The following is a 27,888-nucleotide window of genomic DNA, read 5'->3' as shown; positions in this document are numbered from 1 at the left end:
ATTTATTTAGTCACTGTGTGTCACTTATTTATTACTTACCAGCACATGCTGTTCGTTCAATTAAATATAAAAACCTGAAGTTCTCTTCCAGCCCTCCACCACCACAATTTTTAAAAACATACAACAAACAAGAAAAATTACATAAATCTGCAGTGCTAAAGCAGAATCCTTTGGGTTTATTGTGCTTCTCTTGTTTTAATTAAGCCTTGTTTATTAAACTTCTGCAGATAAGGTATGGGGATTATTAATCTTACTCATTAGCAAAAGATAAAAGTTACCAGGGAGAGAGGACATTATAAAAGCAGAGTTTAAAGTTCCCCACTGAGATACACATTAAAAAAAATGAAATGAAGTAGTGAGATCAAGTGTTGATTACAGTATTTTATCAATAAAAATACAAGGAGCTGCAAACAGCAAACATTTTTCTCCCTTTTACATTCAGAGGAATAAGGAATAAAACTCCTATATGTACATCATTTATAACACTAGCAGTACATGTACACAGCATCTCACAATATAATCAGATGTACAAAGAACTCACACACATTCCAGTACTGCCTTTCTTGCTGCATACATGTCCTTTTTTTCAAGACATGTTATGCGCTGGTAACAGAATTCTTGTTCCTGAGACAATTCACTCTTCTTTGCTTAACAGTGCAATTAATATGGAAAGCCTTCCTTATAAACATAAAACATAAAATAACACAAACATAAAATCTACTGGTCCATAGATAATTTGGCATTTGGAGATTTTCTTAATATGTATAATTGCTAAAGTAACAACAAATTACAGTTACTTTACCCAAGACCCTTTTCCAATGTTAAATGGATAGTCTGAATTGCAATTCTAACCAGAATTCAACTCTAATGTATCAACCGTGTCAAAACACCCCCCACTGATTCCTGACTTTGATTGTAGTTTTCAACGATAAGTATATATTACACCCCAACAGGTTTATGAGCTGCCATTCTCTGCTGACCACAGCTCTCACTTCAGTTAAGCTCACTCCCTTTGGCCTGTTGATATTTAGTGAACAATACTGGCAACATTCCTTCTTCTGCAGCAAGTGGAGGTAAAATCTGGGGTCCTGTAGCTCCCTGTTCTCTCCCTCTGTTGCTTATGGCTTGGCTTCCCGATACAAATTTCAGTGTTAATTTAGGGCTGTGGCAGTAAAGCAACACGTTTTCAAAGGTCCACTAAAAAGCAATTGAGTCATTCCTAGGTTTGACATGTCATACTTTTTGCAAGACAATAAAAATCTTTAGTAAAATTAATTTCTCCATTCTCACACAATCAATGTTTTCATTAAAACATCCCAATGGAGCAAAAGTGCAAGGAAGAGGATTCACCAGACTGGAATGACCCTAGCCTGCAAAGAGACATAGATGCCTGCAGAGACTCATTATTCTTGCTTCAGGACCAAGACTGACCCACTGGAGTTTTAGCAAAACCATGATCTACCAATTCCTCTATCAGTTTATTTCAGCAAATGAGTAATTTACTGATGATAAACATCATCATGCCAAAGACATAAACATACTCTTAAAATGACAAAAGCAGAGAAACTGTTGCATTGGTCTCTCCTGCAAAGCAGATACAACTCTTGTCCTTTTGAAAAGAATATGCAGATTAGCTAATGAAAAAACTGATGAAGCTCTAGTGTTATGCGACCTAACACCAGTATTTGGCAAGAGACATATCTGAAGGGCTTAAATTCTGCCTAAATCCTGATATTGAACTCTCTCTACCATTGGATTCCAGCTCTTGAGAGGTGCCCACACAGTATGGAAGAGTAGGCTCAGGAATTTAAAGGGAACTTCCAACTGTCTAAATAGGGCCCAACTATGGTAGATGCTACCTGTTTTGCATTCCTGGGAATAATACTAATAGCTCTATGGCATTTTAGTACAAAGACCAATTCCATAAGAAACCTATTTCTTTAAACCACCCTTTTTTACATAGTTAAACAAGAAGGCAATCCATTAATAGAGTGGCTTAGATCCACTGAGTATGTAAAAGGCTTAGCAAAAAGCTAAGATGGAAAAAGATGAAGATGGAAAAGACATTGCCTGCCTTTACAATGGCAGGAGGTCCCTTCAGTTAATTTTCCAGTACTGCATCCACTGAAGTTTCAGCGTGCCTCTACGTTGATGCCCTGATGAGGCCTGATAAGCAAGCTGGAAAAGATATCAAACAATTAATCTTAATTTTTCTTGGAATACAGAGCAGACAGCTTCATAAAAAGATAATCTATGGACTGCCATTATTTGTAACAAAGCAATCCTACAGCCAAATGACCTGTACAGCCAAAGTAACAGGACACTACAGCAGGAGCACTAGGATGTGCAGTGCATAGAAACTCCCCTTTAGGGAGAAAATGCTACAGCTGCTAAATCTTGATGAAGAACAACCTACCTGTCCCCAGGTGCAGCAAACTGGGTTATGTATCATCAGCCTGAAGTGTCACATTAGAACTGAATTAACCAGGGTCCTGGTCTCAGCCTTCCCACTCATCTCAAGACAACGAGAGCACTGCTTCATCCTTACACTTCAACATTCCATCTAAGTATACATATAACAAAATTTCCTTGCTCCTACCTTGTATTTGTCTAAATTGCAAGTCATTCCCCTTTACTATTCTGTTCCCATCACCTTTTCTTGTAGGGAAAAGTAATGCTTACAACTTGTTCATACAGCTTGTGTTCTGTTCTTAGTATATAAGGGCTTTGAAGCAGACGTTGGTAGAGCAAGTCAGCCCCCTAGTGTGGATGCAATTCAAAAGTTTAATTTCCATACAATTATGGAAATTTACTTTAACCAGACTACACATGGTAACAATTACAGTCAGCTTGCTTAAAAAAAACATACCAATAATCAGATGTAGATTGGCAACTTTAACAGCTAGTTTACATTTGGATCAGTTCAGCTACCATTTTTGAGTGAAGATCTACATCACTTCAACTACATGGAATAAAATTGTGGACCTTCATTCTGCTGCCTCGTATCTCAAGGACAGGAATAACCTGGGATATCACTTGTGCAAGATAATCCAGCACCATTTTCAGCAGTTGGATTTTCACTGCTCATTCTATTGGGCCAACGCAGCATTCAATGAGGATGCTGATCCAGGTTAGAAGGAACAAATGGAGAGGACTCTCTGCTCCCATGAGCTTCCTGACATGGTTCTCTACGTACCCACATAAACACTAGCTGCACAAGAGTGGTACAGGAAGGAAGAGACAAGGAGGCAGCCTGGGAACAAATAACCTAACTGGTCCGTCACCAGTATTCATGTTCAGCTTGAATGCCTTTGCCAGTACTGTATTTCTCCCTGTCTTTACAGGCAAGTTTCAACATGTTTAGAGTAAACAAGCTTTTGTAGTCATGTCTCTTGTCATGACTACTCTCTCTGGTGACCTTAGAGATTTTGTCTCATTTGTTCTGCTCTCAATAGATACATCTTTGATACAGACACACAGTATTGCAGGGAAGTAAAGCTGAGGTTTTGTAAGTAAAGTAAGATCGACTGGAGTCTGAAAATGGAAGATGGGATGCAAGATCATAGATTTGACAATTCACAGTGTAAGATACTCATCTAAAACAACTTTGCAGAACCATTAGATACAAAAGATGAAAATTCAGTTTTGGGTCCAACAATAACCAAGACAAATCCCATGGAAAAAGATTACATTTTCCCCATGTGCTTAAGAAAGGGATGGTGTACTGAATTTTGTTACTGTTGTTGCTGTTGTAATGGAGGTGATTACTTGTGCTCTACAATGTAACTGCTATGCACTATTTACATTTACGTTTTTGGGGCCTGACTAATCAGTCAGTTTCATTACCTGGTATGTGGCTAAACCTTCTTACAAGCTTCAGATTCTTCTTCAGCTTTTATGTATTCTGTTTACAGATTCTAATATTAATGCCAAGAAAGGCCCATGACACATGAGACTTGACAAAAAAAACCCCAGTATTTTAACATTTGAATTTGGCTATAAATAAGGTGAAGAAGCGTTTTTTTCTTTATATATATTGCAGAGTGACTTAGCAATAAACGTGAAGCTTTACAGTACTTGGACTAAATTGCAGGACTTCATGACCTGTTTTTAACTTGGTGTCTATGCTCCTAAATTTCCTTAAGTTTCCTGCATCAATTAACCACCTCATCTCCCCTCCTGACTAAAAGGCCTATTTAACAATTAATCTTCAATTATATTCTGTGAAAAGGGCATGTTTACCAGCATCAATGATCTCATAAAGCTAAACCAGAGCTTATAATTTTGAGATGGGCATTGTAAAATGCCATATAACAACTTACTATGCATTCATGTGTACAAAACATTTTCACTTGCTTTTTTTTAGAAAACCCTTGATGTGCTTTATCCACAGATGAAAAAAAAAAAGTAGTTGTAGCAACTAACTGCTTTTTTAGACTAATATTTAAAAAAATAATAGTAATAAGCAAGAAACCATTTATGATCCTTAAAGTTCTGACCATGTAAGGAATCTGACCATGTAAGGTGAAGAGACATTTTGTCCCACTACAGTGTTCACCCACGGTGGCTGCTGTTTGCAAAGCCACGCTCCCTCAAATACACACAACTGCAGGAACATGCTATCCAGCTGCCTTGCTAGGTGAGATCCAAAATGCAGTGCCACACTGCTCAAGTTTAATGTGGCATTTCAACAGCATCCGGTTAGAACAGCAGCATTATAAATCATCTACACAGTTGATTTGTTTCCCTACATGCTAGGTTTGTATCTTACTTGGAAATGACCTGAAGTCTGTGGTCAAAACTTTCATTCACTGCAAGTGATAATTATAATAATTTTAAACAGCAAAGCACATGTTTTATAACATAGCTTAAAAAAAAAGTGACTCAAGGCACTAAATCTCTCAGGCAAAACGTTTTTGAGAGCAAATACTGTAATGGAAAAACGTTACAAACAGAACTAATTCTTTTCTAAGGAAATGCCTGTGATTTGCCTCTCAAAAGTGGCATCATGAAGTCTAATTATTATTCTCTATGAAATCACCATAAAAATAACATCAAAGCCTCTAAACAGAAATAATAGTTTGGGCTCTCTGGGGAGTCACGCCTTTTTACTTACCTAATGCAAACACAATCAACTCTCCTCCTCAAAAAAGCACTGTGCTTTATCTATGACAGCCAAAATTCATTAGAAAATGCTTCTGCTGCAGTCTGGAATATAATCACAATCTTTTTCCTCACGCTGACCAACACTCTGTGTATAATATTTTCTCCCAACGAAGTGGTTGATCAAAACCCAGTAAAATTATTTTGTTTCATAAATAATTCATGACTGCATTTTACACACAAATTGCCTCTTCCTCCGTGTGAAATATTAAATTTATTTTGCAAGAAAAAAATCAAAGGAATATTTAAAAGTGAACAACAAGAGTTGTATAATAAACACTTCAAATACACTCAATTTTTTAAACTGTGCAGTGATATAAATCAATGCAGGAACCCATACAATTTAGCTGATTTGCTTTAACCTAAGCAGCAATAGTACAATACCCTAAAAATGAAATAGCACTTGTGTAATCAAAGTCTCTCCTATGCTATATATATATAAAAAATATTTTTGTAAACAGCTTTTTTTCTTCTCCTCTTTTAATCTCAAATTTAATTAGGCTGCAATTACAAATCTTCTGTCCTATGCATAGTAAATCTGTTGCATCTTTGTCACACTACATATTAAAGTTAGCATATGCAACTTCTTGATACAGACCATGAAATAATAACCTTTGACAGTTCAACACACTACAAAATGAACTTTTAAAGGTGACCTGGAAAGCCAATAGGAAAATTAAGCTCAGTGTAGAAACCAATGCCGTAAACCTCCAGCAAGGAGTCAGTAGAAAAGAATTACATTCTAGTTTATCCTGACGTCTAGCAGGATTTCCTTGTTGTCAAACAAGCCCAAATGTATCACTCTGCAACATCGGTGAGTGAACTTTGTACATTTGACTGTATCAGTTCTTCTGGTGGCACAGGAAACGTATTTCTGAATTAAATCCGATTTACATTCAGTGTTCCTAAGACATCTTAAGTTATTTCCTATATCAAGGCATGGCTTCTGCATGAATTAACCTTTCACTGTTCAGTAGTTGGCATAAATATATGGGATCCACGCAGGAGTATGCAGCCAGCAAGGAATCACCACTGTGGGTGATAAAACCTCAGGTGTTGAGAGTTCCAGTAAAAAAGGAAAGATACAGGCCTATAAACATTTCTCTTAACAGTCAATTGTTACTGTATTGTACATTTTTCTTCAATGTAAAGGACTGATTTTTGTTTCTTCATATTGCTTGGGATTTTATAAGCCTCATTAACAATATGGCAATTGTAGAACTTGCAAATGAACCTTGATATGAGAGAGAGGCAAACAATAACGAACAAGTTTTCCTACTAGTTGACATATACAGGGTTGCACAGTAGGACTAGGAAGTAAATGCCCTTTGCAGGTGAGCTTTTTCATTTCCACAACAGGCAAAGCTGAGGTATTCAGTGCCTTAAGGATCTAAGTATAGCAGCAGCAAAACTTGTTTTTACAGTCTAACATAATTCCACTAGCGTATAACTACAAATAACAAGACAGCACATCTAGGTTTTGCCAGCAGTCTTTGTCTCGTTACCTGCTTCTATTTCTCTGAACTCAAATCACCAGTTTACCAAACAGCTAAATGAAATTAATGAAGATAACACACATATTCTGAGACAGTTACCTTTTGATGGGATATATATACACTAACTTAGATCCTCCATTTGCTAAAAAATAATACAAAAATGTTGTTGCCATGGATAACTGATTACAGGTCAGGTGAAATTTACTCGGGTCACTGCCATCATTTAGTGAACGCACACCGTAATTTTCTCACCTGTATTTATGGAAAGTTTTAGTTTATAATCGAATTCATAATGCACTATTTTGCAATCATTTTACTCACAATCCTCTTTAATCTAGAAGAAATCAATCATACCTCAAGAACTATGTAAGAAGCTTGCCACTAAAGATGATACGCCTGACTATCAATAAAGAAAAGAAAAAAGGGTAGAAAAGGGGTTAACAGGAAAGGGGGATAAAAGAAAGGGAAAAAAGGGAACAAGAAAAAGAAAATTATAAATCTCAGGGCTGTTTTTTTACATCACCAGCTTTCATCAGAGCCTTAATAGCTCTGGCCCTCATCTCAAGCTCCAGAAGCTCCAGCTGCTGTGCTGATGGCTGAACATCTTCTGATGAAGGAACAGCTAAGGTTGTTGCTTTAGGCTCCTTTGGGCTGGACTCTGCCAACCCCAGTATCTCATTCACACTTTTCTCAATGTCCTTCTGAAGGTCATCTATCTGACTGGCTCCACTTTTGACAGCGTTTTCTTGCACATCTGGGCCATCTTCTTCATTGCATGGGCCTTCTATGTCACTATCATATGCATCTGCATTTATGCTCAGGACATCACTGTCTTCTCCCTTGCCTGTAACACAAATATAACAATCACATAGTTGCCTAACAGTACCATTTTTTCTTTCAACTTGCAAAATTACTTCTGTTTAAAGTGTTTCTGTGCAGATTAAGAGAGTGGCAAAAAGATCTAAGAATTTAAGACAATTAATTCCTCTTCTTTTTCTCCTCCAGCTTTTAAGGCTGATCTAATTTAGACAAGTATTAATGCATTTTTATGCCAATTTAGAAGAACATGCAGAATAGCAAAGCAGCAGCACCAGGAAAATGTATCCCATACTATGAAGTTACATGATCTGTTTTCCTAATTAAAATGTCATAAGGTTTTATATCACAAGGAAGCCTCTGCAGTGCAAAATCAATTACTGTTTTTTATCTTTAAAGTAAACTTTTAAAACTCAATTTTAAAAATGACACCTCAAAACTATTCTATGTATTTTAAAAGGAATGGGACACTATAGTCAGGTACAGTACTAAAAATTAATAGAAGCGCCACTTACAGTGCAACTATTGAGAATTATTCAGAAGCATTTCAGATGTATTTAACTCAGTAAAAACATGGGGAAAGTTAATACATTGGTTTTTAATGCTAGCTGAAAGTTGGAATTTATTTAAAAAAAATTAGAAGAGCCAGGACAATAAAATAAAAGCAAAACTCCAACAGAACTTGAGTAACTGCTCTCACAATTTGGTTACAAACTGTTGCTTTTTACACATTTGCCTTAGAAATTATTAGTCCTTCATCAACCGTTGTATCTGCGCAAACTTACAGTAGGAGTGGTTCCTGCTTAAAATGAGTAATTTATAGCCAGATGATCGTAATTACTGATTCTAAAGGTTTTATAATTACTTTTGGTAGTACCGCTATCCAAAGGTATGGCTGTGTTCCCTCTTAATAATGAGGGGTTAGAGCTAAAGATCTGTGGTTTTTAAAAACATATAATTTCTTACCATGATGATTCAAATAAGGTTTACATTCCTATGCAAGCTCCTTTAGTCTATAATGATTCTCTATATAGCAAAAATATACTTTTTAATATTCAGACAGTATTGCAAGCCTGTTTAATTTTTTTTTCTAATTATCTTTTAAAAATATGGGAAAGCATGAAGACAAAGGAGCCAAACTCTTCAGTACTGCTCACTGACAGGACTAGTGGCAATGGGCAAAAACTGAAACACAGGAAATTCCATGTAAACTCAAGTAAAACCTTTTTACTGTGGGGGTGGGCCAAACACTGGAGCAGGTTTCCCAGAGAGGCCACAGAGTGCCAACCTCGCACATATTTAGAACTCGACAGCATGTGGTACTGAGCCACCTGCTCTAGCTGACCGGCTTGAGCACAGGCATTGGGTTCGATGATCGCAAAACAGTCCTTCTAATATAAACTCACCGAACTGTTATTGCCAGTTTCACCCATCCATATCTCAGATGTCCAGGGGTAGACATACTGATGTGCAAGGATTGCTCATCAACAACAAAATCACTGGAAACCCAAGGAAGTACTTCCACTGTGAATTGCTCTTTTTTTACTATCAGGCAATCAGAACCTTACTGATGTTCAAAATATATTAACAAACCCCCACTGATAATGCAGTCTAACACATCAAGGACCTATGACTTTAAGACCTTTAACCAATTACCTTCCAATCACTGTATTTTTTGCTTGAGATGCTCACATGTAATGTCTTACTGTTGGAAAACCTTGGATATTTCTTTTAATAATTCTTCTCAGTAAGAATTTTCCTTTGAGATGGGTTTTGTATCCAATACAAACAATTCTCTCCCCTTTCACAAAGGGTAAAACATCTTTGAAATGACATTTTTTAGAAATCAGAAATCTCTGGTTTATGCTATTAATGTTTCAATTTCTTTTATTATACAGGAAATATTTAAAAATCCAACAAAAAGAATGTGACTTTTCTTGAAAACACAAGTGAAAAGTGAAAACACTCTCCATCCACAGAGTGATTTTGCAGGACAAGGCCTCAAGGACAAGAGTTCAAGTACTGATAGCCTGATGAATAGAGACAGTTAGAACTCGTAGGGCACAAGCCCTGGGAACAAAGGAACAAGATAACTGCAGACTCTTGAGTGTTGCAGTTGAGATGGCAACCAGATGGACAAAGAGGAACAAGCAGCCAGATAAGGGAACGGATAGTGCCGATAAGGAATTAAAGTCACATAGGAAGAAACCCCTTAATCTTAGAATAGAAATTGTTGCTATGACAAGGTAAACTAATCAGTTCCTATTGCTTTAACGGTGTGCCTTAAATGTCAACCAATCAGTGTTTTTTACGCTTTTTACGATTTAACCAATCAGCGTGTAATATGTAGAAGGTAGAAACGTATATAATTGTAAGAAAATCACTAATAAACGGACAACTTGCTTGCATCAAGCTGCGTCCCGTCTCTTCATTTGCCGCATGATTTCTATTTCCTTCTTGAGTTTTTGCGCAAACCCATCATGCTAGGTGAATATTCTGTACAAAGATTAGTAAAGCAATCACTTTTCCTCTTAAATGAAAAACAAATACAGCTTCGGAAAAATACTATTTTTTTTTTTTACATATTTTAAAACACTTTTTGGAACATGTATGCATTTGGTTTTGATTCATGAGCAGCGCATTAAAACTTGGGAAATATCCGTTTTCCTTGGGGTTTACAACATTCCTGTTACCCTGAGGGTATGAAAAAAAAGCTATAAATACACTTTCTCTACAGAAGGGAGGGAGGAAATATTTTTTTTTCCATTAAAAAACATATTTCAAATTGGTTTTATAAACAATAGTAACATTTAAACACATAACTTTAAGGGTTTTATTGATTCAGGATTTTTTACTATATATACTTCAAAAAAGATATTCAGATATTCACTCCTGATACAGCCTATGATTTGTCATAGCACTTAATTCCCAGTTTAGGAATACTGCACATTACCCTGACTGAGAATGCACACCCGATTTAGGATCTTAAAGAGTTTTCAATCCACTACCTCATAACACTGGTTCACCAGCTTGCAAAAACTGGCCATCATACTGGTAAATACAGCATATATGAGAACATATACAGCTAACATATATGGCACATCCAACGTACTAATCAAAGCTGACAAGAAAGCAAATTCAACTCTGGAAAATGTATGATAAGCCATACAGAGAAGTTTACAGAGGCCTTTTGGTCTTTGTTTTTTGTAAGATAAATCACAATTCTTAAGCAATAAAAACTGAAAGCCCAAAATATAAATGATTCTGAAGCTATAAAAAATTCTTTTCACAGCAGCACTTATAACAGATGAACACACCAGGGCTTTCTTCAATCCAAAGTAGTTTTGCCCTGTTCTTACTGTGACAGTAACTTCAAGATTAATACTCAAGTTTCAGATGGAGTTTCACCTATTTCCCATACTATCAATTCAACTTTGAATACTATCTTTTCAACTTCACATTGCAAGACACAAATTATGTGAAAGAACAAAAGAAATGGAAATTCTTCTGTCTTGCTGCATGCCATCAGTCAGCATTTACCTAACACCTGCTCAACCAAGCAGCATTTCCACAGAACAGAAAAAATAGGTGCATCAATGGACTGTGGTTCAAAGCCTGAAAGTTAACTTCCGAGCATACTCATCCTAATTCACTGCCAAAGAAAAACTGCTAGTGCAGAACAACGCTTGCACAGCCTAAGGGCTTTCTCTGTTTCTCACTCCATAAGGAATAGGTTGGAGGTGGGCAAGATGTTGGGAGGGATACACAGCCAGGACAGCTAAGCCCAATTGACCAAAGGGATATTCTATACCATATGACATTGTGCTCAGCAATAAAAGCTTGAGCAAAGAAGGAGGAAACGGGGATGCTCATGGTTATGGCATCTGTCTTCCCAAGTAACTGTTATGTGTGCTGAGAATTTGCTTTCTAGGAACGGGAAAAAAATCTGGCTGCCAACGGAAAGTAGTGACTAAATCACTATTTTGCTTTGTTTCAGTGCATAGCTTTTACTTCTCTTGCTGAAGTCTCTTTATCTTGACTTGTAAGGTTTTCTTGCTTTTGCTCTGATGGTCTACCCCACCGCACTGAAGGAGAAGTAACTGAGCAAAAGGTGGGTGCATACTGCTGGTTGGTGTCAACTCACCATAGGACTCCTTTTGGTACTGGTCACATATTAAGCAGAAACAAAATACTAACATTCATTTATCTCTGTCCTAGACTCAGTATGAACTAGGAAGCTAGAATGAGCTAGAAAGCTGCCTCAAGTTCCACTCAGAATCTGAAGCCTCCAAAAATGTCTAAACAGTGTTTATACAAGCTCACTGGCCTACAGATGTTTAATTAGCTGATGGGCTTTATTTTCCTCTTTTGCAGTTGTAATTTTATCCAGTAATAATAAAGACCATGGTTGGCATTTCTCATATTTTTTCTCATTCTGATTACTTCTTCATCTACAGATGCAAAATTCATTTTAGTACACTTAATTCCATTTTTCAATTTTATTTTAGCCACTTTTGCTTACTCTCTCATTCTTTTTTTTTTGTTTTGGGTTTTTTTTTTCCCATAGCATCGCAGGCTGCACCTCAGCAGAATGATTAGAGTCATATTTTTGACTTTATATTGATATTCTCAAAAGCTCTTTAAAAGTAACATCTTGAGTGCAGCCACTGTTATAGCCCAAAGTCATCATGATACTCCGGTTGATTAAGTCATAAAAAACAAGAATGAAGCAGTCACCTGCAACAGTCATCAATTCCCTTTGATAATACAGAAGTGGAAGAGAAGTGCAGGAAATCTGTCAGTTCTAAGGTCACTCCATACAGTACAAGCAACATTTAAAGCATTCCTCACAAAGCCGTAGCAACCTGCTACTAAAAGATTTGTTCCTTTTATTGTGACTCTTTCCTTCTCAATGTTTAATTCCCCTAATTACTCCAGAAAGAAACATGTTCCACAAAGCTATTCTAAGAGCTATCTTTTAGACAACATTCTGAATGGTGACACAGGAGTTGCAAGAAGCAAATAATGTTAGATCTTTGCAGAAGATATATAGTTTATAAGAATTTGCAACATTCTTTGATTGCAGAAGCTATTTCTGATGTTACTGCATACAGTTAGTCCAAATGAAAATAAACAGACAGAGAGAAACACCTACAATTCTGGCAGTTGTTATATGGCACTGATTTAATGATTGGAATAAAACAAATACTGCTGCAGGTTTAAGAAAACTGTTTCTTTACACAGCAGGTACTCAAATGTGTACTTCCCCTGCTTTTGCATTTTTTATTCTGCCAATCACTGTAGTACCTGAATGTCTCACCCACTATGTTTTTGCATTGAAAAAGAGAAAATATACAAGACAAAACGTTTTTTCTCAGAGCTTCAAATATTTTGAGTGCATACTTGCACTGGCACTGACTTCCAAGTAAAATATGCCAGTTATCAGGCATGGTGGGTGTTAAGCACTGTTCTGTTAGATAGACCTCAGCTCTGCACAATCAAACAAAGCAAGGTAATCATATATCAAGACTGAAGAAAATGATTACACACAGTCCTTTGGCAAACGATTATAACGGATTTCTAGAAATGTCAAAACAGAGTACTGTAGACACCTGTGATCATATCAACAGAAAGTAAAACTGCCTCTCAAAGAATTCAGCAAATGGTAATAGCAGTATTAGCAATCGCCAATATACCAAGAAATTGAAATGACTGAAGTTCATCGTCAGCTGAAAAACTAGATACAAAGAGCCAAATGAGCCTTGCAAGAGCTTCAGTTATGTTCCAGAACTTAAACTAGCAAACTTCAAAGAGCTGCAGATTGATTTTAGTTACAAAACACTCTCCAGTCTCACAGAATTAAGCAGCCAAAGTTCCTGCAATTTCTTCTTCAATGTTCCTCTCCCCTTTTCTGGAATTGGGCCCAAGGGATAGGTTGTAGCCCTATGCCAGCTGATTTCTAAAAGGATGTTTCTCTGTGATTGCAGCTACTGTTCAAAAGAGAGCTATCAGTTATCTGGAATTAGTCACCGCCCAACATCAAGAAAGCAAAATTTCAGCTTTCTCCACTACATACCTTGTTTTGAATCATGACCTTCCAGCTTGTCTTCTGTGAGAGAAGAAGTAGAGTCTACACTGTTGTCCTGTCTGGAAATGAATAAGAAGACATTATAATCTACATCTTTTACAATTTAAGAGAGCTTTCCTAAGAAACGTTTACTTTAACTAAAGAAATTATGTGGTGGTAGGCCAACAGGCAAGCTACAGTACAAATAAAGGCAAAAAGAACATAGTCTTATCTAAGCACTTGAGAACACACTACTTTGCCTAGCAATACACAAGGATAATTATTTCTACTATACTCTAAACTTTCAGATAATCCCTACAGGTAGCCCCTCCCTAATACCAGGAACTTTTCTCTAGAACTCTAGTAAGTTATCACACAGTTAAGTGATTTGAAAAAGTATTATTTCAGTTGCATTCAAATACTATTTACTGTTTTCTTTTGAAACTAACAAGCTGTTTTCATGAAGTTACCATCAACATCCACCCCTCTTACATGCCAATCTCAGTTTCACAAAGGGACACTTTTTAAAATGAAACACAACTCAACTGTTAAATTGTATTCAGTATCTGCATTTCTCTGTTTTTTCTATTTAAAGATTTCTACCCTTATCCTGTAAGGTTTCAACTGATTTATACAAGCGATAAAGAAGAGATACTTTTGTGAAATGTTCACGTCCTTCACATATTTCACACATACTGGTTATACAAACTGTGAAAATACTGCGAAATACACAGGAAGAAGGAAGGCAGAAGGACCCAGAATCACAGGAAGAGTTCAACTGCCATGGTTAGTGAGCATTTCAACAGCAGAACTGACAATTTCCTACCCTGCGTGTCAGCATGGCACTGGTTTCATACATATTAAAATGGGATCAATGCAACTACCCTGCCTGTTGGAGCTAAACAGCACTATAAAAAGGACAGCAGTATTCTGGTATCACTGACGTAAATATGACTTTAATTACTTGTTTTTCAGTAATAGCCTGAAGGCTTTTCCTAAAATTAAGTACAGATCTATCTTCCACATGCTTTCAAAGATATTTTTTTTTCAGGTGTCCAACGGCTATGTCAGGAGGGAGCACATCATAATACTTGTAGCCATCTTGGGTCTGAAAGACAAAGTTGTTTTGATTGCTATTTCCTTTTCTGCAGGAGCAAAGGTTACAAATCAGTAATTCTTCTGTTTCTCTCACTTTTTGTGGCCATTGTAACAAATGTGTATGGTAGCATGTGATAATTAAGAACACGTAGCTGTTTTCATATGCACACAGAACCTGAAAAGATATTTAAATGTTCTGCACCTTAAGTAAGGAAAGAGAAAGGTACTGTCCAATGCAATTATAATAAACTGGGAAGAGACTATTTACTATGATGCATTTTTCTCAGAACTCGGGTATGTATGCTCTCACTTTGCTTGTCAACTCAAGTAGTATTCTCCCAGTCTTTTAATTTCTGATGGACTTTTATTCCCAGGCAGGGCTGAAAAACAAGGGAAAGACAGAAACTAGGCATTCAGATAGCTATGCTGAGTGGGAAGTTCTGTATATATGGCTAACCCCTTCAGAAAATTATTTAAACTTTGCCTCTCCATAAACAGAGTTTGCTTATTTATTTTCTATTCCAGTCATCAGTCTTGTACTACAAAGGCCAGAGGTGTTGCAAGATGGATTACAGTCCTCACCTGTTAGATGTAAAATAAGCCCAGGAATTCAACAAATAAAAAAGGTCTGCTGTATGTGGTGGTTTAGACGTGTTAACCAGTCTCAATCTTCCTGCTGTCATGGGGGAGAAAAGAACAGCAGACAACAGAACATTACCATGTTCAATTTGTAAGTGGATAGAGCAGAGGAAATTGAGGAAATGTTTTGCACTCCTACACACACCTATATAGTCAGAGTTAGCTGAGAGCCACCCCAGTTACCACTCCCATGAGCCTACACAGCGCAGCCCAGGGGAAACATCCTCTCAGCACTCTCAGTGCCAAGCTCCAGGACACAGCTTAGGACCAAATGCTAAATGGTCGTCTATTCTGAGACAGTGCTAGACTCCTGGGTAGCAGCATTTTCCCACCCACCTCCATTACTGGGTGGAGTTAGTCCAGATGCCAGAACAGACGACCAGCTAAATCTGTCCACGATGCTGCCACCGCACACCTTCCCTGAAATTCGAGGTTTTCCTCTCCTGTCACTTGCCAAGGCTTATCACACTCAGTTCTCCATTGCGCTGCCCTGTCTATAGGTTATGCATTCAATGATATGTTATAAGCATATAAGAACAAAGACCCAGCGAGAAGAGAAAAATGGCAAGCAGAGGAATCCTAGTAACTTCATCAGTGCAGAGCGATCACCCTGCCCGAGTTGCTCCTACATTTGTGAAAGGAAAGCCATCAACCCATTTTCTGGGAATGAGATCTAGTAAAAGCAGTCAGCTTATAAGATGAAGGGTATTACTGTCTACATGAGCAAGGGGATCTGTAGAGGAGGCTGGGGAAGACCATTTCAAGACCGCCTAAAACATACTAGCAGATGCTTTTAGGCTGAGCACAGGAATGTGTAAGGCAGCACGGGATTTTACAGGAAGAACCAAATGTGGGAAAAGGGAGAGACCAAGGCAGATCGAGAAAGAACAAGCATGGGAAAAAAAGAAAAAATAAAGTAGATAAAGGCCAGCACAAACAGGTTGCTGGTCAGTACAGTTGTCTGGCCAGCCCCTGGACCTGATCACCACAGCCCATCCTGCCTTCTTACTGAACTCAATTGCTATACTAACTATTTTTCCAAATGAAAGGACACCGATTTCTGTATATATGCACGTGTGCGTGTGTGTCTAAGTGCCAGCAACTGCAAAGGGGACCATAGGTCATAGGGAACCGCAGGACTGTGCTGCCAGAAAGTAGACAGAATAAAAAATGTGCATACTTCCTCAGGAAACTTCAATGTCATGCACCACTGTGTAAGCAGATGCTTGTAGTTCACCAGCAAACCTCAGGCTAGTCTAGTCAGCAAATAACATGGGAGGTCTGGGAGTCAGGCACCACACAGACTGCAAGAGCACAGGCCAAATTCCTGAAAGAGACCAGGGTCTACAAGTAGGCAAATAGAGGGACCATGGCTCCGCCAGATACCCAAGAGATCAACAGCCTGAGTGTCAGCTACTGGGGAGGATCAGAGATCTGCACCAGCTGTCAGAGAGGCCCACAGCCGCAAGGAGGTCTGACCAGCAAATTGGAGCAGGGATGCAAACCCTGCAGGCTTGTATATCCAAGTATGTATGCATGTGTGTATGTCCAAGTACCAGCAACTGGGGTAAGCAGCAGATCTGGGACCAGCTACTGGTCAACAGATCTGGAATAATCCACTTTTTATTATTTTTTTTTTTTAAAGCAACTCCTAACAATTTGTTATACTTAGCTACTCAACTCTCGACCAAATAAAGTTGTGATATACCCTGCTCACCACTAAGAGCAAAAGCTGCTTAGGCTGCCGCTGCCCCTGCCCCATCCTCCCTCACACATGCTTCATCATTTTGAATTGTGTACTCATCTCTGCACTGGACAGCAATGTGTCACTTGGGGAAAGCCTGATGTTGCACTAATAATATCCAGGCAAGAAATGTCACATCTCTGGTATCACTGTGAGCTCCAACATCAAATTTCACTACGGAGTTATAATCACCCCTTTGACAGAAAACTCAAGAGTGACCTCTATGGTTCAAACACTGGCTGTGAAATTACCTACAGCTATTTTAATAGTTATGTAAAAAGAAATGACCAACTGAAAAAAAACACCCACCACACATCAAAACTTGTTGTAAAGTTTCCTCCCCTTGCCTTGACACTAGCACTGATTACAGCAAAACCACATTCCTTTAAAGACTACCTACCCTCAGCATAAGACTTTTTAGAACCCAGAAGTATTTTTACAGTACGTTTTACTCTTTCAGCATTGATAGGATTGGACTGTACTGCGGGTCAAGCTTCACTACTTCATTTAATAGTGGGCATTTTACACCATCTTGTGGCCAAGCAGAAGCAGTTCACAATTCACTTTGTCTCGACTTGTTAATCTCACTTAATTTGTTTGTTAGTAAGAAATACTTGTTTCCTCATTATCTATACTGTGATATAGGTTTAAGAAAGAGTAGCACAACATCAGGTCTCCAAACAATGGGAGCAGAAGATAGGCTAATCTAAAATTATGGCACAGCATACAAATTTAACACCCTCTTCTTTTATGCCATGCTAGTTAAGTGACCACAGTAATTTGGAGCTTTTTATCAGTCTTTGAAGATAATTCTCCCTCAGGATGACAGTTAAGTTCAAAATCACTATTCCAAGGGATAAACTCTGCATTATATTTTTTTTTAAATAAAACAACATTTGCACAGTATGTTCTTACCAACAGAAAGAAGCTAACGATTACAGTTTGTTGGTGACAAATGCTGTAAATTTTAATTTTCCTTATGCTAGCTTTTCATGTTGGCATTCTCCACGCTAGTGCAATGCTTACCTGAGCTAATGCACATGGATTCTGCACAGAACCTATTACTTTCAGGAATCTGCACAGCTGTCAAAGAAACCTGAGCTTGAGGGTGCTTTGGTGCCACAGCTCCAGCAGATTATGCTGAGTGAGATAAAACAGCAGCACAGGTTAGGAAAAGGGGTACTGATATGGAGAAATAGTGTGAAATGGGGACAATGGACATCGATTGTGATTGTGTATGTCTGCTCAAGGAATGTGGGTATGGTGGCTGGTCATGGGTGCGGTGTCTGGTCACATAGGCACACAGCTCTGAGGAGACAACTACAGTTTTTGAGGAGACACCTGCTCCTCTTCCTCTAACAAAGGGGAGACAGGGAGACGCCTGCCCTTCTTTCTCTAACAAAGGGGCTATTTAAAAGAGAATGAGAGAAGATGAGAGACATTCAAATGCTATCTAGAGGGAGGGAGTGCTAACTCTCCTTGCTGGAGAAGATTGGATGGTCACAAGAACATGAATCACCTACAAACCTGCAAGACCACCACATTCCAGGAAACGGACTGATAAGCTAATTAACATACGAAGCGGGTTTAGGTAACGAATATGTATAGGCGTTAATTGAATATTCGTTTGTTTCATTGTATAAATGTGGGATGGTTCGTCACTTCGGGCATGCACGCTTGTGGAGGAGCGATCCCCCGTGCATCTGCGCGCAATAAACATACCTACTTTGTAACTTTCGAGTTATAGAGTCTAATTCCGCGCCTCAGTTTTGGCGAGCCAGGCAGGAGGATTTCTGCTCGGCCGAGGGACCAGCTGCGGAGCGGACGCTCCTAGGCGCGCCCCGGGAGATTTCCTCGGAGGAGCCTCCTCTTCTCAGCTGTTCCCCCGGGAGCAGAAGAGAACCCCTGGATCCGCGGATAAACGGTATGTTTAGTAACGGGGCGGCTGGTGAGACGCACGGAGACGTCCGGCGCGCAGCGTAGTCCCCAGGAGGAAAGGTACCTTGGGAGGGGGTTTGCTGACCGAGGGGTGGCCGCTAGCGATCTTGAGGGCAGATCGAGCAAACCCGAGGTTGCTGCCATTCCTAAAAGCCCGGAGGCCTCGTGACGGAAAGCGGGGGGCGGGACGGAATAAGGCGGAATCTCACAGGAACAAGAGGGACCTCTTAGCAAAGTAAAAAGGAAACTTTTGCGTAGGAAAAAAGGAAGCTAAAAACTTCCTTTAAGTTGTCTTAAGAATTGGGGAATTCCTAGAATGTAACAACTGAAATAGCGCTCTGTGTCTTGTTTGTTCTCTGTGTTGTCTTGTTACATGTTCAAAACTTGGAGTTATGAAATGTATGTTGAAAAATATTAATATTCTGGTAATTCGTGGCAAATAGCGGAAAACTTAACACTCTGCTTAAGACCAGGAAAAATTGGTTTTTGTTTGTTGGCAATTGTTCATTGAAATGCATACTTTGTGAACTGTCAGTGTTCCTAAAAGTTGTACGTAGGTGCACGGTACCGTATAACATACTGCTTGTGTGACTGAGGGCTGCCCGGAGAGTGTGAATGGTGTGATTGAGATGCGCATTTTGATTTTCCGTGTATAGCTTAATTATTTTGACTGAGAGTGAGTGCAAGAGTGCTTGAGACACGCGTTTGAGTGCAATACGAGTAAGGAGCTCTATCCGCGTTTCCGACCTTGGGTGGCTAAGGCGGCCGGAGAAAAACAAAGTAATTAAAATTGTAAAATGGGAAATGGAAGGAGTAAGCCCTGTGAAAAATCGCCCTTGGGTTGTATATTAAAACATTGGAGTGACATCGTAGGACATGGTGGTACCGAAAATAGAAGGAAATGGATTAAATATTGTAATCAGTGGTGGCCTTTGTATAAATTGGAGTGATGCGAAATGGCCTCAGGAGGGAGGAACGTTAGATTATAACACTCTCCTGCAATTAATGTTGTTTCTGAGGAGAGAGGGAAAATGGGACGAAGTATCGTATACAGACATGTTCTTCGTCCTCCAGGACAAACCTGAGTGGCAAAAGGACTGTGGATTAGTACCCCCTCGGGATCCTATGGTACTAACACTAGAAAGAGTGCGGGATTAACATCACCTGATCTTTGATTATGGCTCTAGAAAAGGATAGAAAAAAAAAAAAACAAAAAAAAAACCCCAACAACTGAGACCTAAACTAGAAAGATGTTCTTGTTGAAATTTTTGTGTTTAAAAGCTCAGGTTGCGGTTCCTTCTGTGGAGCAACCAGAATGAAACACGTTGTAAGATAAAAACTTGTACTGATGTATGTAAAACCTGAGGCAGGTGTGTGTGTGGAGAATCAAAGACCTTGTGAAAGTGTTAGGGTATTGGGGTGAGTTTGTACAAAGCCCCGTAGCCCCTCGAAGGTGCGGCTGAGTCACGCTGGATGCATGGCAGGGTGTTTGCTGTTTACCTGTGAAGGCATGATATGTAATAACACAGACTTAAAGCAACAAGGAGCAGATTTGCATTCAGGGTAAGAAAGAGTTAAAGCAGAAGTGCTGCTGCAGAGGCAGGCTTGTGTAACCTGCCGAGCAGGAACAGCATCTTCTGCCCTGAATCCTCCTGATGGTGGGGAGGAGGGGGTTGCTATTGCTGACAATTGAGCAGAAGGACCTGACAATGTCACCCCAGTTGCTGCAGCATTTGCAGTACAACAGGACCCATAACTGCCCTTTAGGGCAGGGAATGGGTATGAGGTGGAATTTTAGTGAATACAAAACCAACTTATTTGTTAAACTTCAGTAAAAAAATAATTAAAAAATTGTTACAGTTGTGGGAGCTGCTGGCCACCAGGAAAACATCCTGAAACCTTTAAAGTACAAACTAAGAAAACAAATAAGAATGCCAAATTCACCGAAATCTTTGTTGGGGTGAGATTTATTAGAACATCTAGACGTTTAAAGAAGGAGAAATGAAACTAAAAGTTAAAAATGATCAAGTAATTGAAACATTAAGCTTATCTTTAATTCAACAGAAAAGAGGAAAAGAGGACCTCCCTGAAGTAAAATAATTTTTAAACCAGGTGTATCCGAAAATAAAAGGTGAAAAATGCTTTACCTGTTACAGTAAAAATGATAAGGGGGAGGCTTGCCCAGTTCAGATAAAAACAATATCCCTTGGTCAGCAAGGCTGTGGGTATATTGGCAGAAAACCTGAAATAAAATACACTCTGTAGTAGTTCTACTAATGTAAATCTGTGTGTTTTGCCATGACAGTGACTTGTTATGGGATGCGCAGATGAAACTGCATTGACAACAAAGTACAAGGAATAAGGTTGGTCAGGTGCCTCCTACCATAGTCAAGGGCAAGACTGGGTTGGCCTCTGTGTTTGCCACCAAGAAGAATCTTGAGCTCCGCTGTTGGCTGCAACCCAGTAGGCGTTGAGCGGTGGGAACATATGCCATGCCAGACCTTGGTGTGAGGAATGGCCCCCTCTGTTATAAGAGTATCATCCAGGAAGGAAGAACATAAAATGGCCCATTGAGGCACTGATTTGGAAACTGGAAACCACCTGGCCGACCATGAGGCCAGATGAGTAACAGAGGAGGTAGGAAAGGAGGAATTATCCTTTAATACCAGACAATAAAATCTAAACTGTAAGTACAGATCAAGAGCCAAACTATTCTAAAGAAAACTTAAAGGTAATTCAGGACATGAATGATAAAATAAAAATAAGTAAGTGGACTTATTTAAGGGATGGTCGTATAGTGGTACCATCCAATTTAATATGGACCACAGCCCTAACAGAACATAATAAGACTCACTGGGGAGCCCTCTGGGCACTCAGCCCCCTGAGCTGGAAGACAGGGATGAGGAGGAGCAGCATGAAGTCCCCACAGCCCAGGAGGAAACACTCAGTGACCTGCTGCTCCACTTAGACACACACAGGTCTATGGGGCTGGGTGGGATCCATGAAAGGGTGTTGAGGGAGCTGGCAGAAAAGCTCACCAAGCCTCTCTCCATCGTTTATCAGCAGCCCTGGCTAACTGGGGAGGTCCCAGAGGGATGGAGGTTAGCCAGTGTGACACCCATCTACAAGAAGGGAGGGAAGGAGGATCTGGGGAACCACAGGCCTGTCAGCCTGACCTCAGTGCTGGGGAAGGTTATGGAGCAGATCATCCTGAGTGCCATCATGTGGCAAATATAGGTCAACCAAGCAATTTAAACTGAGATGAAAATTAAAGACATTATATAAACAACCAAAGTTTAGCTTGCCAATGCACTTTTCACTATTTCTTCACTGTTGCATCTTCAGTCTCCCTGTTTACTGACTGACTTGCTGCTGTTCTGGCTGAAACAGTGTCTTCTTAAGTTTTGCAAAACTTGCATTTATACTTACTTACACACGTGTTGCTAAAAAGTTAACTGAAACGCCCATAGATTAGACTTATTCAGTAAAGTGGGCTTGTGACATTTGTAAAAGCATAATACTGCTCCACTTACTGAGCACTGGTCTTAACGATTGATACAAAACCTTAATTTTTGTCATTTCACCTATTTCTTCTTATCCTTTCATTTGTCTACCACCCAAACAGCTTTCTCTCTTTGTTAAAGCCAGCACACAGCTGAACCTATGAGCCAAGGGCCTGAGATAGCACCCATGTGTGTAGCATGCTATTTGTTAACCCACTACACTAAAATGAGAAAAAAACCCCACAACTTCTACACTGACATAGCTTGCCTAGACAGTCTGGAGGGGTCTGAAATATTAAACAATAAGGATGTAGACAGAGATACAAGAACCAGAGGCAGCTCAACCATTCTGTTCAAAGGAAGCATGATCAACATCTCTCAGTTTCCCTTACTTTTTTTAAACACAGTTTCTTCTTGATTTTGCTGTCAGTTACTGCTCATATCTCTCTCACCAGTGACACAAGGTGACCTAGCTTGGTCAGGTTTTGGCAACTGCAGCAATGGTTAAAGAACTTTGTCAGTTTCAATTCTGCTGTACTTCAGAGCTATGAGAACAGGTAGACCACACTAACTCACTTTTGTTTACTAACAGCTTATGCCTGGAATATTATCTGTGCAGTGCAAAACCAGTACATTTCCAAACTGCAATTTGATCCTATAGATGTTGTTTTCCTGAAACTTTCCTACTTGCCATGGACAAATGGGTTGTTAAGTGTCTTCGGATACCCGCTAGTTAAAAAATGGTAAATCCTACCTGCTGACTTTGTTCCTTTATACATTAATTGACAATAACGGTTTACTCTTTTTATGTTTTACCAGCTCAAGTACCTACTTTATTTGCATATAAGCAAGACTTTACTCAGTCTGCTGTAGCTGAGGGTCATAAATACAGCTCAACAAAAGCTTTGAAATACCCTTCAGCCACAGAACTACCTTCTGGAAGTCTAGCAGCCCTAAGACAGCCATACCTCTTTAAGATGAAGAACATTTAATATATTCTGCAACAGTAACAAGCTCATGAAGTAGGCCTTAAAAACAAACATATAATTTCTCCAAACATCAAAATCCTGGAGCATTTATCATGGTTTCCTTAGTCAACAAATTTGCCTTCTCATTCTCATTCAACTAAAGTGACCACAATTAAGTATACAGCGACTGGGTCTTTCAATATTACATTTGATCATTTCTCATGAGAAATCATTGTATTGCTCAGTATTCTTAAGTTTTTATATGTTTTGTCTTTTACTCACTGACTGACAGGTTCACCTCCAGTCTTGTCTCCTCCATCTGCCTCTTCGTCAGTATCTGAATCAGCTCCAGTCTTGCCTAGATGCACAGTTTCAAACATGAAAATTTAGGCACATAATATAATTAACGCTAGGTAGTTAGGCTTACTCTTAATGATTAACTCTACTGCAATCAACAGAGGAGTTTTTTCCCCCCCAATTAAAGCAGATGTTCTAAAATTAGGCCTGGTCAAAACCAAAAACCTTATTTGTGAGTTTTCTGCTAGTCACATTGTTGGCATTTTTCAGTTATACTGTATTACTATGAATAAAACTGAATAGCTATTGATAGTACAATACCACAGGCACTAAAAATGAAGCACAGGAGACAGAATTAATAGAAGGCACTCTGCACCATTCGAGATTTGAAGAGTTCCACTTCATTGAGAAGACAGCAACATGTTTACAAATAAATTCTACAGCCCCTAAATACCGAATGAAAGTTCAGTAAAATACTGAAAAGCTGGAATGTCAGATCCTTAATCAAAACACATGAACTGTGTATCTCAGCAGAGCAGAGGGATCCACCAAGAATCATCCAACTACACCAAATACCCCAATTCAGTTGCTAACAATTGAATTGGTATTGCAGTATGTCAGATTTCCCCTGCAAAGAATCAGGAGGCAACTTAATGTCAGTTTATCTAAAATAATGGATTTCAAACAATACTCCTAGCTGTGTTTTTTTCAAGTCAAAAGCTTTGTTCTTAGTTTGGGTACCAAGGAAAAGAAGCTTATATTACTGTTTTCTGAATGTGTCCTTAACAGCTTCTAAATCAATGGACAATTTCATTCAAGCTTAAAAGATCAAAACCAGCATACATACATACACACTATGTATATATATATACACACACACAATTACCATGCGTATATATGCAATAATAATACACACCAATATATACTTCTTAGTGTGTGTATACATATATATATTAGTAGCTAGAAACTTTCAGAAGCAAACTTTTCTCTGTTGTACAATGGTGCCTAAAAGCTTTATTCATACCTTCAAGTATCTTCAACAGTTTTTTTTCAGATAACAGCTCCAACTGCTCCAAGCAAAGCCTTTTGATTTCATCTATGGAACAGTCCTAAGACGACAGATAAGACAGACCGTGAGCTACTAAAAATTTCTGAGGACAGAATAATTATGAACAGTTGGTAGTACTCCAAGTGTACTGAATGAAGAGTTAACTCAGATTGCAAGTCCCTTCACTGTTCTAACCTGCATTGATGCAACTGCTGAAGAACACCAGGTAGCTGTTCCAGTTTTGACAATTACCAGAAATAGAGTGTGTGTGTGTTTCTGAAAATTTAAGCAATATGCCCTATCGGTCATTTGACCTAGGGCTTGGAGTTTTCACTGCAGCTGCAGCACTGAGCAGTAGATATACCAGGTCACATGTGTAAAGCACAGAAGAGCAGACTGTAGCCCTAATTGCTCCTAATTCTCCATCACTCAGGAGCAGGTGGATTACATAATCAGACCTGCAAAGGCCAGAACCAACTGCTGAAAACAAGTTCATGAACTGAAGCAAATAATGCTATTATTAACAACACACCAACAGTTGTGTATCATAATAAAGAAAACCTAAGATACACATAAATTGTGATCTATTCCTCATGCTTGATATGCACCACAGGCTGCCACAGATTTATGGGTATTCCAGTTACCTTCATATATTTGTAGCGCTTTGTGTCCTCTTGGCAAACTATAGTGATAATTTCACACTTTCAAATGTATTTATTTTGCATGTATACAACAATACTTGTATGTATACAACATACAAGTACCAAATTAGGAAGTGCTGAGCATAGTGTAACATTCATAACAAAATGTTAAGTTTGGTCCTAGACCACCAGGCAACTTCCTTTCAAACTCAGTCATGCCTTTGCCTCCAGTTGCTGCAGACCTCTTTTCTTGTCCCAGAGATGAGATATGGATGCAATTCACTATGTGTTTAAAATTGAGAAGTCCTGCCTTGTTTATATTAGTAACATGACTCAAAGATAAAAATTAAAGACAAAAATTTTAAAAGACATTAACAAGCATCACGCAAATGGCATTTCACCTGTAGGCTCTTCTGTACAGGCTGCTAACCTAATTTGTTTTTACCCAGTCCTGCAGTTCACAAGACTCAAAAAGCCTATATTCTAACCCAGTAAAAACTCTAGCAATACTATCGCTGAAGTCCACAGAAGTTACAGCTTCAGAAGACGTTTATCAAAAGGTTTTATCACCTTATCACAGACTAATTTAATACCATACAAAGAAATCCAGCTGACAAAAAGAACTTTTATTATCAAATCAGTCTATTTATTAGTGAACAACACTCCTGAATTTACTCCATGCATTTACAAGAACTCCTTCTGCATTTAACTGACCAGTGCAGGCAGACAGTATAAAAATAAGCAGTGTGCAGTTCAGCAAGCTGAGCAGTGCAAAAAGGAGTAACTGGAACAACTACATAAAAATCTTCAGAAAGTCTAACTTTCAAAGACTTGATATAATCTTCATTTAAGAAACATACAAGCAGCTTTTAAGCTCGAAGACCACTAGACTTGAAAAATAAGTGTGCTTTGTTACACAACCGTTCATGCTTGTAAAAAGTAATACAAACAGGAAGTGTATTTCAGTACCTTTAAAATATCAGGCAGCATCTTCTGTAGTTTTTTCTCTCCTATGACACAGAAACACTGTTGAAGCATTTCTTTTTTGTCCGTGATGTAGAAACTGACAGGTTTGAGTGACACACTGAGATCTAACCCTCCTTCTTCTATATCACTTGGTTGTTCAGCCTCTTCCACTTTTTCTCCAGATGGTGCACTGCATTTTGCTTCCTAAAATCAAGGAAGGCAAATACAATTTTCACATTTTCTAGTGAACTACAGAAGAAAACTTACAGCTTCCTTTGTGCTTGCAGTAGTTTCACCTTCATAATTGCACGGTACATCTTAAGGTGGACTTCTGAGCTTCCAAATAGTGTTTTAGTTTGCAAGGTATGTTGCATTACATTGCTGCTGAAACTATTCTTATGATAGGGGAAATTTTAAAAGCTTCAAGAGGCAAAAACTACTTTTAAATATTAATGGGAAAATATTACCTGCAAATCCCTAGCTGCTGCTGAAAAAAAAACCAAAAACCACACCATGAAAAAACCTCTAAAGCATGCTTTAAGGCAGAAGAAACCCATCTCTCTGTGCTGTGCGATTAAATCACTAACCTCATAATTTACAGCTGCCTGCTAAAAAGAAAACTGGCATACTATTCACTGCGTGGCACAGTCCGAGATTAAACGTGGGCTTCGTACCAGGAAAATGTGCCTTCCATACGTCAGTGGAAGACCTCTGCAGTTAAAGAACCCCAAACCAAAACGGCTAGACATACATTTTGCCAGCCCCACGATTCACCCAGGAGCGCACGTCACACCGGTTTTCGTCCACCTCCCACACGGGCTCACAGTACTGCAAGCACAAGCGCCACGACCGGGGTCACCTCTGAGCTTGAGCCCCACACCTGTGACACCCGAGAACGAGACCGGCCTGCCCCGGCCGTGCGGGGAGCGGCACAGCACGGCACTGCCCGCCCGCGCCGCGGCCGCCCCTGCCGCACGGCTCCCCGCGCCGGCCGCCGGCCCCTCGCCGCCGCACGCCGACAAGTTTCTGCTGCCGGTAACCGGCCCCGCGCCCGTGCCGCCCCGCAGCAGCCACCCGCAACGGGCCGGCCGAGAGCCAGCCCAGCACCCGGCAGCCGGGCCGAGGGTCAGAAAGCGCGCCGGGGCCGAGCCCCGCACCCCCGCGGGCGGCAGGGGGAGAGCAGCGGCCAGAGCCGCGAAGCCACCGGGCGGCCGGCCCACCCCTGTACCCCCGCGCTACCTCCAGGGCGCCGTGGCTGGACTCGGTGCTGCGCCACTTCCTCTCGCCACCGGCCGCCCCCGCGGCCCCCTCCGGGCAGCAGGAATGCGAGCGGCGCCGCTTCTTCTCCTTGGAGCCCTTCCTGCCCGGCATGGCCCGCGGGGCCGCCGCTCCCCGCGCTCACATCCGCGCGCGGCCGAGCCGTGCTTCCGGCAGGCCCCTAAGAGCCGCCTCGGCGGGGCGCGTCAACGCCCGTTCCGGCGGGGCGGGGCGGGACGGGGCGGGG

At 39.8% G+C, this 27,888-nt stretch overlaps 1 protein-coding gene across 1 annotated transcript; it reads right to left on the bottom strand.

The window, feature by feature from the left end:
- Window positions 1–148: 148 nt before the first annotated feature.
- CAAP1 (caspase activity and apoptosis inhibitor 1) lies at window positions 149–27,888 on the bottom strand. Its single transcript, XM_080372711.1, has 6 exons — window positions 27,624–27,888; window positions 26,388–26,588; window positions 24,754–24,838; window positions 23,715–23,790; window positions 13,552–13,622; window positions 149–7,503 (listed from the first exon to the last, which is right to left on the bottom strand). The coding sequence occupies exons 1-6, from the start codon at window positions 27,753–27,755 to the stop codon at window positions 7,160–7,162; spliced, it is 909 nt and encodes a 302-aa protein (XP_080228837.1). The 5' UTR covers window positions 27,756–27,888; the 3' UTR covers window positions 149–7,159.

The sequence above is a fragment of the Falco punctatus genome (assembly GCF_963210335.1).
Source record: "Falco punctatus genome assembly, chromosome: Z".
In the NCBI taxonomy this organism is placed as follows: domain Eukaryota; kingdom Metazoa; phylum Chordata; class Aves; order Falconiformes; family Falconidae; genus Falco; species Falco punctatus.
The sequence above is the reverse complement of the archived record's forward strand: the minus strand, read 5'-3'. Positions and strand labels throughout refer to the sequence as shown.

Coding starts and splice junctions, on each gene's coding strand:
- CAAP1 (XM_080372711.1), bottom strand. CDS start 27,755: ATGCCGGGCAGGAAGGGCTCCAAGGAGAAGAAGCGGCGCCGCTCGCAT. Junction 24,839..26,387: donor TGCTGCCTGATATTTTAAAG/GTACTGAAATAC, acceptor CTGTCGTCTTAG/GACTGTTCCATAGATGAAAT. Junction 7,504..13,551: donor AGGTCATGATTCAAAACAAG/GTATGTAGTGGA, acceptor TTTGTGTTACAG/GCAAGGGAGAAGACAGTGAT.